The sequence below is a fragment of the Sprattus sprattus genome (genome assembly GCF_963457725.1).
Source record: "Sprattus sprattus genome assembly, chromosome: 5".
In the NCBI taxonomy this organism is placed as follows: Eukaryota; Metazoa; Chordata; class Actinopteri; order Clupeiformes; family Clupeidae; genus Sprattus; species Sprattus sprattus.
This window is the reverse complement of record NC_137924.1, coordinates 10,687,059-10,703,068: the sequence shown is the minus strand read 5'-3', so window position 1 is coordinate 10,703,068 and position 16,010 is coordinate 10,687,059. Positions and strand designations below refer to the sequence as shown.

Sequence of the window (16,010 nt, the reverse complement as noted above, 5' to 3'; positions counted from 1 at the left end):
GCAATTCCTTAGATCTATGGAAAGGTTCAAGTAGGGCTATTGAGATTGAATAATGCTATAATGCCACAGTAAAATATATGTGGAATGTTATGCCCTGGGAGCAATATGTACTTAGGTGACATGTCCGGAGATTTGGGGGAAAAGTCCCAGCCTCACCTCTTCCGGTGTGCAAACGATTGTTGATGTTGATAAACTGTAATTTTCTTTTAAACGCACACACCGATATGTCATTTACCAGCTTAACAAATAAAAACAAAGCCTAAAAAAAACACACTTTCTTTGGACTGAAAGAGTTTTCACCACATGACCGAAACACTAATAATATTGTCCATGAGATATTTGTGGGAGGATTGCAAATGTCCCTGCTATCAACAGTGACAGTCGCCGAACATTTCTAGGAACCCACTCAAACATGACGGTAAGTCCCACCTGGTGACCCCGGACGACCCCTGCACTGTTTCCTGTGCTTCTGTTTTTTCTTCCTCTTACTCTAAATAAACAAGCACTGACGCGCTCCATATGGGTTTTGTCGGGTCGCCCCTAATTCCTTGTTAAGAAGAGGAGACAGCCCCTCTTGGAACGTCGTCCAATCCGGTCTTCCCAGCAGCACTGGCATCCACAGCAGTGTAAAGTATCCACATATATATACTTCCATTCTTCACGCTAGTGCTCTGAGTCCTTCAAGCAGTTGTCCACTCCTTGTGTTGTCACCGTCCTACTTGGAATCTGTGGTGAAGCAGTCAAATTACTTTAAAGATGGCACCTAAGAAGGACGCTAAGGCTCCAGCCAAGCCAGCGGCTAAGGCCGCCGCGCCAGCAAAGGCAGCGGCTGCACCAGCACCTGCACCTGCACCTGAACCTGAGCCTGTACCTGTTCCCGTCGTTCCCGCCGTCGACCTCGCTGCTGTCAAGGTGAAACACAGAAGCGCTTTGCTTTGACTTAATCACACGATGACTGATTAGAGTTTTCTTTGTGGTTCTTGTTTGCTAGGACAACATTGGATTTGCACTTGAAATACATGGGTTGCTTTTGAAACGTGTAGCTAATAGATTATCCTACTCAAAAAAAATGTTGATTTGAGAAAAGGGATCACTTTAAGACAACTGTCATTGGATGAAGTGTTCTTTCTAGTAGCCTCTAAGGTCTCTTTGCCAGATGGTTTTGATGGAATAAAATCCACAGTAGCCCATTTAACATTAAGTAAAAACTTTGACACTGTATTTTTAGTATTAGCACACGGCTAATATGTACTTAAAAAGTAGTCATGGTGAAATCAGTACCACGGAGAGCTCCGGAGGTCGGTGTTTTTGCTTTTTGGATATGTTTTCCCATCACATCATGCCCTATACTCACCTGTTTGGGGTGTTACTGTACATGACAGGTATGGGCGAGCCGTGTGCTACCAAATGTGGAGATGACTATCATGTCTAAACGTGGAGCTCCTATGCTCATGTTACCGTCTTTTAAGTAGCTGGAGGACTAAATTAGGGCAAGCAAAAGGAGTTCCGAAGATGTAGCTTACTTTATCACTAAAGGATAATAAAACATCTCATGTCACTGTTGGACATCATTTGGAAATGTTTATCAGACTTATATATCGTAAAATGGCGTAGGATGCCCAGTGTATGGTGTACATAAAGTGAGACAATTCCATTCAGATTTAGTCACAGTTGTAGAAATGATATACACTCTGTTTTGTGGCAGTTCCTTAAAAGAAATAATTTGTCTTCAAAGTAAACTAGTGTATGAGATCCGTATCTACATATTATTTCTACCAAATTAATCAGCAGTCAATTGCTTAATTGGAGTTTTCTGTATCAGTTGCTGCCGTTTTTCAATCAGTATTTTCAGTCATCTGATGTCAGTCCAACTATACTAATTACACTGACTGTAATCATGTTGGATCTAAACCTCATTAGTTTTCCATAAAAGGACATGCTAACCCTAACCCAGATCCTGGCCAATACTGAAGTGATCTCTTGTGGTGCAGGCATTAGGTGAAGTGATGCACTGTATCGTACGAGGTATTGGAACATGTTTTAAATGTTGCTCTTTCCTTCTGTAGTTGGATTTCACCCCAGACCAGATTGAGGGTGAGTAGTCACTTGTTTATATCTACTTGGCATGACATCTTTTGAAACAGAAATATCCAAAACATGATCAAACTAAACAGACAGAACTGTGAGATGCTCTCCAGGGCCCACAAATTAAATAGGAAACGCTACCCCATTGAGAAAGAGGAGCACTGACTGACAAAAAAAAAACAAAGCAAATGAATAAGTCAATGAATAAATGAGTAGGTGCATGAATGAATGAAGGAATGAATCATGACTACTGAATGGCTGACTCCCTGAATAAGTGACTGACCAGTTGACCCACCGACTGACTGACTCAGTAACTGACAGTTATATTTTTATATTTTTGAAATATAAAATTATTGTAATCAGCTCAAAAGCCATATAAAACAATACATGAGAGAAAAAGAATCTTTTATTATTTATTTTGTGGGAAGAACCTTTCCTCAAAAGACCATTGTCTGAATTAGATCCAAAATGAAGCAGATTGTCTACCCTTTAGTGTCAAATACCAGAATTGTTGTGGGATTAAGTTTTATTGTGTAGTAAAGGTCAAACAATTTGACACATCCTAGTAGTGGTCCTGCAGCCATTGGCTGGGGCAGTAACTCACGTAAAAAAAAAATGCACTGTCGGGCCAATGGGAGGCCAAGCAGGCAGCGTGCAGTGTGGGAGGTGTAAGTTACACCTTAGTCAGCATTCTTGGAGTTTACTTAGGTCAGTCACAGCCCAGCAGTGCCTATATATGGGAGGGGTAGTATTCTTGGGAGAGTATCGATTGCCCGCCTGGGCTTTAAATGCCTCCCAGCAGTGAGCTTTGAGGAGCAGCTGGCACCGTGCGGAAATCACATAAAGCTACTAATCTTTCAGCAGATCACTTTCCATTGAGACTGTTGTAAAAGGCCCATAGAAATAGCTGTCCCTTGTTATCGCACGTCGGGACCCTTCTGTGTGGCATGTGCCCAGCTGTTTGTCTTAATTGCGGGGGCTGAATGAGTGAGATGTGTGGCATTGGGCTCATCACCCACCGGTAACCTGTACATCAGGTCACAGGGTTTCTGGCCGTGTCAAATGACCACCACCGTAGAGGCCTACTGTAGTTCCAATTTCCAAGTTCCAATGACGTAAGGTACAGCAAGAGTAGAAGCCCCTTTAACCTTTGATATGTCCATTTTAAGAATTGAGACAGGAAGATTCACTCTGAATTCTCTGATAAACTCACCATTTAGACCTCACGTTAGCTCTCCATTTAACTCTCCTCGTGTTTTAGATGCCAAATCTCACATTATAAATCTTCATCATTAATCCGTATAAAAGTTCACAACTAAACACTGAGTTACCCTTCTCTTGGCTGCAGACTTCAGAGAGGCCTTTGGACTCTTCGACAAAGTGGGTGATAACAAGGTGGCCTACAACCAGATCGCCGACATCATGCGTGCTTTGGGACAGAACCCCACCAACAAGGAGGTCAAGAAGCTTCTTGGCGACCCCACCCCAGAAGGTAACAGGATTTCTCTTTCTAAGGAGATCTATAGGGGGTCCATACACTGTATCAAAACATAAACATGATTAGCACTTATGGGAGCCATTTTGCAATCATGTAGACTGTGAGTGGAAGTGACTAGCACATTATATTTTGTAGATGCTGAACATTAATTCAATTCAATTCAATTCAATTCAATTCAATTCAATTCAATTCAATTCAATTCAATTCAATTCAATTCAATTCAATTCAATTCAATTCAATTCAATTCAATTCAATTCATTTCAATTTTATTTATATAGCGCCATAACAATACAATTGCCTCTAGGCGCTTAACAGAGCCCAGAGCCTTAAGAACATTAAAGTTATTAAACAGAACGCTGTGCCATGACTGCTTTTGTATGGCAAGGTTTTTTAAGCACATACATGTTCTGAACAAGAACCTCAGTATATTCATGTCTATCCACATGTCGATATTATTGTATTTATATTGATGTAGTAATGTAAGTATATGTGAATGCATACATGTATGCATATGTATATGTACAAAAAGGGTACTGTGTTGGCCTCATGTACCCTCCTTCATCCCCCATGTTCTTGGCTGTGTCCTTCCAGACATGACCGCCAAGAGAATTGACTTTGAAGGGTTCCTGCCCATGCTGCAGACCGTGGTCAACAACCCCAACAAGGCCGTCTTTGAGGACTACGTTGAGGGTCTTCGCGTCTTTGACAAGGAAGGCAACGGCACAGTGATGGGAGCCGAGCTGCGTATTGTTCTGGCAACAATGGGTAAGAGATGGGAGATATCACTGGAGTTTTTTAAAAACCTTTTTGTGAATGTGTATATAAACGTCATCAGCTGAACCCTTTTATCAGTGTGTACATTATAAGATGGATAACCGAAGACCTTTGACCTTTATTGAATCCTTCAGGTGAGAAGATGAGCGAGGCGGAGGTTGATGCTCTCTTGGGAGGACAGGAGGATGAGAATGGCTGTGTCAATTATGAGGGTCAGTATTGTGTGTGTGTGTGTGTGTGTGTCAATGATAACTGTATGCCATGGGGCTTAATGTTAATGATTACAGTGGTGGTGATGACACAGTTCACTACTGTTCACAATTTCTTTGTGTGTTTGTGTAATTTCAGTTTTAAGTGAAGCTTTAAGTAACATCTCTCTCTCTCCTCTCACCCCACAGCTTTCGTCAAGCACATCATGTCTGTGTAAGATCCCCCATATCCACATGGTGAGGAGGCTGAAGTATTTCTGCTGACCCCATGGTGTCAGGACATCCATCCACTGTTTCCATCTCCACCTGAGAAACGGATAATGAAAAAGGACTATGGGATGTAATTCCTACCGTTCTCCCATTCTGTTTTATTTTTCCCATTTCGTTTTTCCTCTGACTCCTTTTTTTTCTTCTTTATTTGATCCATTCTTGGACGCCCCCCTTTTTTCCCCCCAGTCGATGTTTCGTGTTGTGACGCCCCTCCCTCTCTGTCAGGGCATGTCTCTCCGTAGCGGGGTGCTAGTGAAGGGAGCATGGAGGGGTCGGCCGCCTGGAAGGAGCTGGTCCGCCAAACCCATCCACTCCCCGCGGCCTACATTGGTGCTGTAGAATGAAGGTTCTACTAATGACCCCACTGTCCTGCAACTAAGGATGAAATGTTGAAACATGCCTCCCTTTCCCCAAAGTCTTAATTTATTTTTCACCTCTGTCATTTCCACATAATAAACTTTTCACAAAGTATCCTTGTCCTGTGTCTGTTTTATATTCGTTTATATAGTTTTGCATGGAGTAAGTTAAACAGACAGGGAGGTTGTAGATAGATAGATGATGTGTTTGGCAAAATGTGTCACCACATTATTTTAAGTAGTTTAAAGAATCATGTACTAAATATGTCATTAATAAATCGTTGCAATGTACATTGTGCTGGTGTTATGCTTAGGGGGCAGGTTGGTATATTCAACAATATGCCATTACATAAGGAGACAATTGTATTAAAACCCGTAATAAATGAATTGTATAGGTACAAAGGTGCTAAAGCCCCTCACATAGCTGGGCTTGAATGATTTTTATTATATGATTTGAAATTATATATATAAGATATGTATGTATTTACTTATGTACTTCGGAGATTTATTTAGGTGAAAATAATTGCCAAGAGGTCCATTTAAAACCAATCAAGTGAGGGATAAGTGATCAAGTGAACGATACAACAAAGCCATTTTGTCCAGAGAAGGGAGCTGGATAGTGGCTTCAAGGCATTTCGTGATTATTATCAGAGATATATTTCATTGATCCATGATAACCATTGGGTCAACCCTGATCTAGGCACATATTTAAAAAAATAAATAAATACTGTGAGTAGCCATTTACCTTTTACGATGTCATAAAAAAGCATTACATTTAAATCAATTGAATTGATTTTTTTATTTTTAGATATTGTCATTATCATATGAGCATTTGTAATCATCATATCAACAAGAGAAAAACAGCAAACATCTACATGACTTTTAAATACATTTACAGTTGCTGTGGGGGAGTAGGTGGCTTGGAAATGGGGAAGGGCAAGGCTTGGGGTGCAGAGAAACACAGAAGCTAACAAACATCGGGGGATCCAGAGGGTTTGGGATACCACAAATAACGACAGAGAGAGAGAGAGAGAAAGAGAGAGAAATAAAAATATTTATACTGGAGCACTTTCTGAAACATTTGCAAGAGATGACTGAGTTTCCTTTTTTTTCTGTATGCTTTTTGAAATGTCATTTTTTATTTTTTTTTTCTGACTTTTTGTCCCTTTTTAGTTTATCCAGCACAAAGAAAACCTCAAAGAAACCTACAGCATCCAAAGGTGACATGGCGAAACACAGGGTCTGTATGACACAACAACAGTGCCCAGAGTAGCTGCACCCTGCACCCAAGTCGATCCATTTAAATAATGACCACAGCTCAATTAAAAAAAAAAAAAGGTTACCTAGACAACCGCAGGCCCATTGGGTCCACTCTCAGCTGACCTAGCAGGGCCTACAGCTGAGAAGTATGTCAAGGACGCCCACTGGTCTCTGTGATGTTGAGCTGATGCACTGTGGGCTGTGTAAGGTTTCTGTGGACCTCAAAAAGGTCACTCAGCTAAGCCGAGAGTGTGACACAACTGGGTCACAACAGTGCATGAGAGAATAACACAGCTATGTTCACATATAGTTAGTGCTTACAGCCAGATTCAGAGCCATTTCTGGAGAGAGAAAGAGAGAGAGAGAGAGAGAGAGAGAGAGAGAGAGAGAGAGAGAGAGAGTGAGAGAGAGAGAGTGTGAGAGAAAGAGAACCTTGGGCCACAACTGCAGTCGACTGAGGTAATTGACAAGCATAACATTGACACTAATATCTACAAAATATGTGAAATGCTCATTTAATCCAATGATTCAGGGAATAACCTACTAAAATTCTTTGAAGATACAAAATAGCCTCCTTTTGTGCGAGAATTGATACATGCTCGTCATACCATAATCTCATCTCTTCTTTTTTTTGCAATGATGCAATTTTACAGGTATAAGTGATTGCTTGGTTTTAAAAATCAATTGAAATTGCTGATGAGGAGCTGGTATGTTTATACACATGTTAATAGCTATAGTTTATATCATACTGGAGGTTAGGTGAGCATGACTTGCTGCTGGGGGGGGGGGGGGTGTGTGTTTCAAGTCCATGCACTGGCCAAGCGAAAGAAGGCGAGCTGCATGGAATGGCCTCATCAATTCCTGCCTATTGTAGAAAAAGGCTGTTCCAAAGCTGACCAGAAGTCAGCCAATCCCGTTCCTGGTCCTACCTTAATTACTTTGTGCAAACAGCTACAGCTGATCTGGGATGATCAGTGCGTCAGGCCACTATCTGTACACACCATAAAAAAGTCAAACAGAAAAGGAGGAAAAGCACTGGTACCTTCTAAATCTACTTTGGAAACTGAACAAAAAAATTAAAATAGACAAAAACTGTACGGTGTCTGTCCCCCCCCCCCCCCCCCCCCCCCTCTTTTTGTTTCTATTTTGTATTTAGTTTCCTTAAATAGAGTCACTACAGTCCAAGTAGGTGGATGTGCACTGCATGAGGATGGAGTTCAGGATGGAGGGGGGCGCCATCTTCCACACATTGGAGGAGTGGGGCTCCCGGCAACATGAGGGCTTGGTCGGTCGTCGAGGGGCAAGAAGGAGCGCAGCTGATGGGGGGTAAAGTGGAACCATAAGTGAGAGAGGGGCAGTGGCTGTCACAGGTAGAAGGGGGTCGGACCCATAGGTCAGAGGTCACAGCTGGGACTGCTCACAAACCCTGCTTGGCCAGGGCGGCGGTGACGTCCTCCGCCAGCGTGGCGAGCTGTGGGGACTCCATCAGGTTGATGCTGCCCGAGGACGACAGGTGGCTCTGGCGGTGCGGGGACGTCCCGTCGGGGGACTGGGTCACTATCTCGGCACCGTGGTCCACCCGCGCTTTAGCCACCTCGCGGAACAGGAGCCGGTGGCTCTCGATCTGGCAGGTTAGGGGGGAAGCAGAGGGAGGAGGTCAGGGATACGTGCGTGACGTCACTCAGGCGTTAAACTTAGATCTGACACAGTGGCATGCAGGATTCACATCATTGTGTCCACTTAGTAATCTGGCTCTTGATGTCAGCCATGTTTCCATACAGACACATGACTAAGATCACTTACGTTTTCCACATGATATCATGACCTTCTGTAGGTAGGTACTTTCTGTTGGTACGGCTACATGGGACTACCTTGAAGCTGAAGCTGCCATGCCACCGTGACCTCAACAACCTACATCTGTCTGCCACCCTAGACCCCCGCCACCTCAAGTTACCCACCATTATTTGTCCTCCTCCGGCAACATGATGGGCATTGTCAAGGGAGCCCACCTTAGCGTGGGCTTTGTCTTTGAAGTCCAGCTTCACTTTATCAATGCGCACATTTCCACCTCCTGGGGGTAGCATGGAAAGCAGGGAAAGGAGAGATAGATTTATATTAGTACTTGTGTTTAAATTGCTCTTAACAGGTCTCCTAACTTACTGTAGCTTGACTGCCTAAAATTGTAAGTCGATTTGAATAAAAGTGTCAATTGAATAAATGTACATGGACATTTCACAAAATGAAAGAGTGAAAGTTGTTTGTTTACTACTTCTTTGAAATACAGATACTGTTGATATCAAGTGTGAATGCAAAGCAGCTTTTGGAAGTGTGTTCAAACACTGGCAAGGCCAGTACCGTATAAGCTGAAATCCTACATTCATGTAAAAAATAAATAAATCTTTGCAGCTACAATAACATCATGTGTCCAGCAGATGGCGCTGCAGGACTATAGCCACCAGGAGCTGACGCATGAGGGTCCTGTAGCAGGACCTGTACCATGATGCTGAGATGAGACGAATGCACTTCCTACCTGGCCGGTGGCGAATGTTGTCCAGTGAACCACACTTGGAAGTCACGTGACTCAAGTCAAGTTTCTTGGACTGGATTTGGATCTGTGAAGGATACACTTAGAGCGTGAGAGACCTCACCAACTAACAATCACCATGGAAATAGGAGCCATATTATCTCTCATAAGAGGTAGGAAGGTAACGTCCTGAAGCTCTAATTAGAAGAGTGAGGAGAGTAATGTCTATAAACTTGTATGTGCATGTGCCGTGCCATTCAAAAGTACAGAGCAGTTTGTGTTGAAATATGCAGTTCTCCCTCGGGAAAGCCACTCCATACAACTATTAAGTATAATTACTGATGTAGCTACGTATTAAGAGCTCCCAGATGATAAGCATGGAAGTATGTGTGCGGCTGTTTATCATGGAAACTATCATGCCCTGGGAATTGAACAAAAATGATCATAGTTTGACCGTGAAACCTGTGAATAAAGAAGCCATTTTATAGGGTACATGAAGCCACAGGCAGAATTATGACACACCCTAAATGCATTCGACATAGACATTATGAGATACCATAAAAGAGATGCACATCTTGACTACTGCTGCTAGGCAAAGCAAGCATGGCAACAGCATGGGCGATAAACAGTGTAATGCGTGACAAAAGACATTAAAAGAGACTGATGATTTCATGAAAGAGGTCATTAGCCTTCATAAGTACGCCACTCCAGACACTTCACCAGCAGCTCTGCATACTCTTCCCATAATGAGGGAAAAAACAAAGGCTCCATCTGACACTGGACATCTGACATTATAAAGCACTTTGAGCTGCATTTTTTAGTATGAAAGGTGCTATACAAATAAAGCTTTATTATTATTATTATTACTGAGGTGAATGAATCCCTACTCTGACCATGCCCAGGTAGAGTGGCAGTGTTAGCGGGAGAATACATGTGTTGAGAAGGATGTGCCTTTGAGTTGTCTGGATAAGAGCACATGTGGGTGGGTACAGGGCTTTTCCCCCTCCGGCCCCCGATCAGATCACCTCCTCACAGTAATAGCTGTGTTTTTCAGAGGGTGGCGAGGAGAGAAGAGAGTCGGGAGGGAAAACACCTGGCTTGGATCCTTTCCTCCCCCAGGACCAAAAAACCCAGCCGTGCCAGACCAAGGTGGCAGAGTGGGGGTGGGGTGATGGGGGGGTTCCTGGGGTTCTTTGAGCTGAGAGTGTGTGAGTGTGTGAGTGAGTGAGTGAGTGTGTGAGTGAGTGAGTGAGTGAGTGATTGAGCAAGCGAGCGAGCGAGTGAGTGAGTGAGTGAGTGAGTGAGTGAGTGAGTGAGTGAGTGACTGACTGACTGACTGACTGACTGACTGACTGACTGACTGACTGACTGACTGAGTGACTGAGTGAGTGACTGAGTGAGTGAGTGATTGTGTGAGTGACTGAGTGAGTGAGTGATTGTGTGAGTGACTGAGTGAGTGAGTGAGTGAGTGAGTGAGTGAGTGAGTGAGTGAGTGAGTGAGTGAGTGAGTGAGTGAGTGTGTGAGTGAGTGAGTGAGTGAGTGTCTGTGTGTGTGTGAGAGAGATAGGAGAGAGGAAACACTGAGAGACGAGGAGACGAGAGGACTCACATTCCCGCCGCCTGCCGCGTGCTGCACTTTGTCCATGGAGCCACACTTTGCCCTGACGTGGCTAAAGTCCAGCTTTACGCTAGGAATGAACACCTGTGTGATGGGAAGAGGGGGAGATTGGGGGTAGGGAAGGGTGGGGATGTGACATGGTTGCTTACATCGAGATCACTCTTCAAAATGTTCCAGAAGGTTTAGGCAAATATGTAATTTCTTGTTGTTAGCTTCATTTTTATTTGTTTCACTCAAAATTAAACAGCAACACAGTTTTTCAGATTTTTTTCTGATGTGTCTGAAGATGCTTGTGTGTGAAAGAGAAGCCCACGTGACCAGTCTCTGCTCTTCAGTACGCTCGGCTATGTAAACATCTGTCTGGGGCCACGAGGCATCTAAGTGGGCCTGGGAGTCTGTGTGTCTCGCTCAGCCGTGCTTCAATAGCAGAAGCATGACAGGAAATGGAAGACATGGATGTGTAGATGTTTTGGTTATCGGAGTCGAACAGATGGCCCATTGTGAGATCACAAATGCAAGTAACAGACTATGGGCCCCAAGGTGCTGTTAGGGGAAAAAGCAGGTTTGATTCACACTCACTCACACACACAAGTCAGCAGTATTAATGGCTTGGAACAAAAGGAAAATTCAAGCAGCTTTCAACAGTTCTTTTGGCTTTGGGCATCCAGAGTCAGAAACAGTATGAGAAAGAACAGAACGAGAAGTGAAGGCCCATTTATAGTCCGGGAGACAATTGTCACTCAAAAATGTCATAATAGAGACAAAATTTGTGTCTGCATGGGCCTTGCTCACTACTTGTTGACATGGATACAGCTATCTGGCTACGTAGCATCCTAGGTAGCTAGCAACGCCAACTGCAAGGTTTATATTTGATGAAACATGTCCCCTGTGACATGACTTTGTAAACACTCGGGAGGGTATTATTTCTACAGAGAAAATATGTGCCGTTCAGGATTGTTCTGCCTGTCGTCCGTGGCTAATACGACGTGAACTAGTTAACTAGGGTTAGTTAGCTAGGTAGCTGAGTTGCCATAGAAATGACTCTGAAATGACTCACTCTGTTCTGAGCCAGTTTGTCATCAGCGAAAGACTATTAAAGCACATAGATGCTGCACCCTCGCCAGAGCCTTATTTTTGTCGAGTGACACTTGTCACCTGGACTATAAGTTCATCTTCAACATATGCACAATGGAAGGAGTTTTGATACATTTCTGTGTGTGTGTGTTTGTGTGAGTGTGTGTGTGTGTGTGTGAGAGAATGCATGTGTGTGCTGTTTGCATGAATGTGCTGGGTAACACACCTGTGATCACAGGCATCCACACCATCAATAGAAAAGTAAGTCAAACAACAAAAAGAGTTTTCCCACACATTTCCAACGCTATGGAGAAATAGCTCACACATTATAAACATAAAAAGAGTGAAGCAATGCTGCTGTTTCACCTGAATCTGATGAATACACAGGTGCAGATGTCCTCACTGTGCTAATATATACACCAGGGAAACGTGTATATATCACTTCCAGATGATGACAACAAGAAGGGACTTCGGTTTTGGATACCAAACGTTCAGACTTTCATAGGCATCTCCGAATTATAGAGGAGGCTCAATCTAAATACAAACACATATCTGTGTTCGACAAAGTGGTGCTCAAATTAGTCTGGGCAGACTTTGGAATCTTTGCTCATTTGTGCCTGTTTGCACATTTCAATGAATCACATTTTCTGAGTTGGCCAATTGAATTATGGAGCTCCATCGCTTTTGTCGAAGGACCATGTCATGCATTGTGAGTGTGCAGGACTACGGTGGAGGTAGGATAGGAGGAGGGGGGGGGTCCTCCAGGACTTGACCTTCAGGATTGGGGTGGGGAGGTGTGTGGGGGGTGGGAAGGGAGGGAGGTCAAAGGAGGGCATGTGGCATCTGTCACTGGATAGGGGAGGGCAGGGGACGGAGGGAGACAGGGAGAGGGAGAGATGGAGCGGTACATACATTGCCTCCACGAGGAGAATGCTTCAGATTATCCTTGGATCCGCACTTTGACTGTATGTGACTGAAGTCCAGCTTCTTGTTTATAATCTGAATCTAGAAAAATACAGAGATAACGTGGCTCTGTTTAAATGAGGAGGCAAGACAGAAGACGCGCGAGCTCGCACACACACACACACACACACACACACACACACACACACACACGGCACTTCATGGATGTCAATGCAGATTAGCATTCTCACGGGGACCAGACAACGACACAGCGTGACTGCACAAAAGGACATGGACAACACACACACACACCCACACACACACACACACACACACACACACACACACACACACACACACACACACACACACACACAGATGCTCGTGAACAGATCCCTGCCTTAGCATAAAATGGATGAATGGATGTTGCGGAACATAAGTGGAGTTGCACTTGTTTGTGCAAGCCAGAGTAGTGAAAGGGACTCGAAAGGGGAGCCTCACAGTCACGGCTGATAGATCTGTTCCAGCAACGGAGAGAAGTAGACTACGGGGTCACGGCCTCACTGGGTCACAGTTGAACCTCTAGGGAGAGACGGACTGGCTGGTCTTGCCTTCACCAGCTAAGTGTGATTGTCTGTATGTGCGCACGTGCGTGTGTTTGTGGGTTTGCGTATGTGTTTTTGTTTAAGGTTATGCTTTTGTATATAATGTCATCTTTGAAGTATTTTGAGTGTGTGTGTGTGTTTGAAGTATTTTGTGTGTGTGTGTGTGTGTGTGTGTGTGTGTGTGTGTGTGTGTGTGTGTCCATAGGTGTGTGTGTGACGGCACATACTGTATGTGAGTGGCAAGGGGGGGACAAGGGCAGGTGTGGGGCTGGATGAGGATTCAGAGTGAGGTATACCAGAGGGTCAGCGGCCAGCATGGGGGGCCAGGTCACTGAGTGAGCGGCAGACAAGCACAGGGTGAGAGAGACCAGGCGCAGGATCGAGCTCCAGATCCAGGAACGGCTGCCCTGCTCTGTGTTGCCTCTGTGTTGCTAGAAAGCAAACACAACGGACGGACAGGTCAGTCATGGGGTGGGTGGGGGGATACAAGGCTGGGTGGAGGGGGGCAGGGAGGTCAGCTCGGGTGGGTGGGGAGTGCAGGGCTGTCTGCCAGGACACGGGGCTGTGGCTGGGCTAGTCTGAGCTGGGCTGGGAGGGCATTACAGTAAGGGGTCAGAGGTCAAATAGTTTGGGGATCTAAGGGCTGCGACTCCGCTACACTAGCCTCCATCCTTGGACCACGTCACCGATGTGTAGATCAACTGCAGCTTTAAATAAACCAGTTAGGATGAAAACGGAGCCTGGGGAGACTTCTGCATTTAGAACTGTTATGACAGCAAACTGGGACAGAAACAGGCAATATGAGCCAAGCGTCCCGGTACAAATGAAAAATATGGTATATGTTTGAGTGCTCACTGAAGGCCTTAACGTGGCTTTTTCAGACTGTAACAGGCCATATTGAGTCTCGCACAAGAGAGATATTGTTGGGTAAAGCAGCAAGCTGTAATTCATGTGGTGATGGTGGGTTCCTGAACATTGCACTGTAAAAATAAGCGGCAAAGCTAATCGGATCCTTCTGTGGTGCCTCATATTTTTTTCCAAATTCCAATGGACGCTTTATGTCAGTAGCGTAACATGCCTGCTTTTGTCAGCCTACAGATCTTGCATGCGACCGCTAATTTCACATGCGCTGCATAGGCACAGCATGTCTAAATTACAAGTGTCACATGTAATAAACTTTCTATGCTCTCTTTGTTAGTGCCTGTTACGATTAGACAAGGCATTTTTGGTCAGATGGAACTGATGTGGCCCTGAGGCTAGATACAGCACATAGCCTAAATCAACACACAGTGCTTGGCACGGTACTGGAACTTAGCGAAGTGAAAACTTTCAGGAGAGACCAAGGGGCCTTCAGAGGTATGAAAAGGGTCTATGGACGGCTTTCAGGAGAATGGCCAAGTGGTTAAGATGTGGCAGTAATGTGAATGAGGGGTTCAAGCTCTCTTTGGGGACCAATCCTGGCACAGAGTGAGCTGTTTGGACTTGGAGCGTTAGGCTTGGAGAGTTCAGATGGCCGATGCATTGGAGGGATGCAGTGAGGGCAAACACATGGGATTGGGGAATGGTGAATGGATGGATGATGAACCACAGGGGAGAGCAGGAACCACACTACCAGCATGGAGACAGAAAGAGGTCCACCACAGGCCTGGACAAAAACATGTGGAATTCTTTCAGCATTGTCAGCACCGGGCAGATTTAGTTCTGCTGTTCCCCCTTGTGCGGATGTAGGAGAGAACCCTCGCTGCTGCCATTGCAAACTGCCAGCAATCCTGTTTGCATACGTTTCTGTAGAAAACTTTCTATGGAAATAAGATGGCTCTAGGTCACAATACTTTTTTTCTTTTCTTAAGATGAAGCACCCAAGACGTTAGTTAACAGATAAAGATAGTGCTGTGCTGCGGGGAAAGATAAGTAAACGCACACAATGATTTCTCATTTCTCTCAATTGCTCAGAATGTAACTGCCCCCCAAAAGAAAACATCCAGCCTCTTCAGCAAAGTCAAACTCTCCAAAAATCCCCCAAAAATTGAAGAGACAACATCACCATAGCGATGAGGGAGGAAGAAGGCAGGCTGTAAATAGATGGGAAGGGAGGGCCTGGTTGAGCAGTAAACCCTGTTTTCTCCTCTATAGAGGGGCTGCCGACTACCTAGCCCATCTGAGTCACTGCAGATGCCGAGGCTTCAGCAAGAACAAACGGACGGCAAATCTCTCTCCTGATTTTCCCACATCTCCGTCTCTCTTCCCTTCGATATTTCTCTCTCGACAATCCCATCTATACCTCCCCCGCAGTTTCTCTACCCGTCCTGCTCTCATTCTATCTACTCGACTGTCTCCACTGTTTCTTTCCCTCCGTCTGTTTGAAGCTGTGTTTATGTCTTCCACTCTCTCTTCTGAGAGATCTATCTGTGAATCACTCTCTCCAGACCCTTTTTTTCCTATCGCTTTCTGTACATGATTTTTAGCAAACTAAACTAAATATTTTACTCTCTATCTGACTTTCTTGCTATCCTCTGTCACCAACTATCAATTTGCCATTTGTATCCTTACAAGTATGTTTTGTAAGATGTACAAATGAGTGCAGAAATATAAATATACATGAACTATACAGGATAGCAGTGGGACCAGACTGAGGCAGTGTAACATATTCACAGACAGCATTGAACCAATACAATAAAGTTCTTGGAAGACCGAAACAATCCAGCAGTACTTAGCCAAAGTAAATGGGGCCATTCCCAGCCACTGGATGGGCGGCCGGCTCCAGACTCTACCAGAGGGCACATGACATGAGGCTGCCTGTGCCATTCATGTGCCAAGCCAGTCACCCCAAAGAG

General features: G+C 44.5%; 2 protein-coding genes across 2 annotated transcripts in view; one reads left to right on the top strand and one right to left on the bottom strand.

Moving 5' to 3' along the window:
- The first annotated feature begins 664 nt into the window (after positions 1 to 664).
- On the top strand, positions 665 to 5,307 carry myl1 (myosin, light chain 1, alkali; skeletal, fast). Its single transcript, XM_080839283.1, has 6 exons — positions 665 to 912; positions 2,067 to 2,094; positions 3,434 to 3,577; positions 4,175 to 4,348; positions 4,492 to 4,569; positions 4,756 to 5,307. Exons 1-6 carry the CDS (start codon positions 757 to 759, stop codon positions 4,782 to 4,784), a joined length of 609 nt encoding a protein of 202 aa, XP_080695409.1. The 5' UTR covers positions 665 to 756; the 3' UTR covers positions 4,785 to 5,307.
- A 2,416-nt stretch (positions 5,308 to 7,723) lies between these two features.
- map2 (microtubule-associated protein 2) overlaps positions 7,724 to 16,010 on the bottom strand; it is a gene marked incomplete at its 5' end in the record, with an annotated part of 34,708 nt that continues 26,421 nt past the window's right edge. Inside the window, 5 exons of the mRNA XM_080839431.1 lie at positions 7,724 to 8,076; positions 8,411 to 8,523; positions 8,983 to 9,064; positions 10,586 to 10,678; positions 12,581 to 12,673. Of these exons, the coding sequence (XP_080695557.1) occupies positions 7,870 to 8,076; positions 8,411 to 8,523; positions 8,983 to 9,064; positions 10,586 to 10,678; positions 12,581 to 12,673 (588 nt within the window). The 3' untranslated portion in view covers positions 7,724 to 7,869. The remainder of the gene's footprint in view (positions 8,077 to 8,410; positions 8,524 to 8,982; positions 9,065 to 10,585; positions 10,679 to 12,580; positions 12,674 to 16,010) is intronic.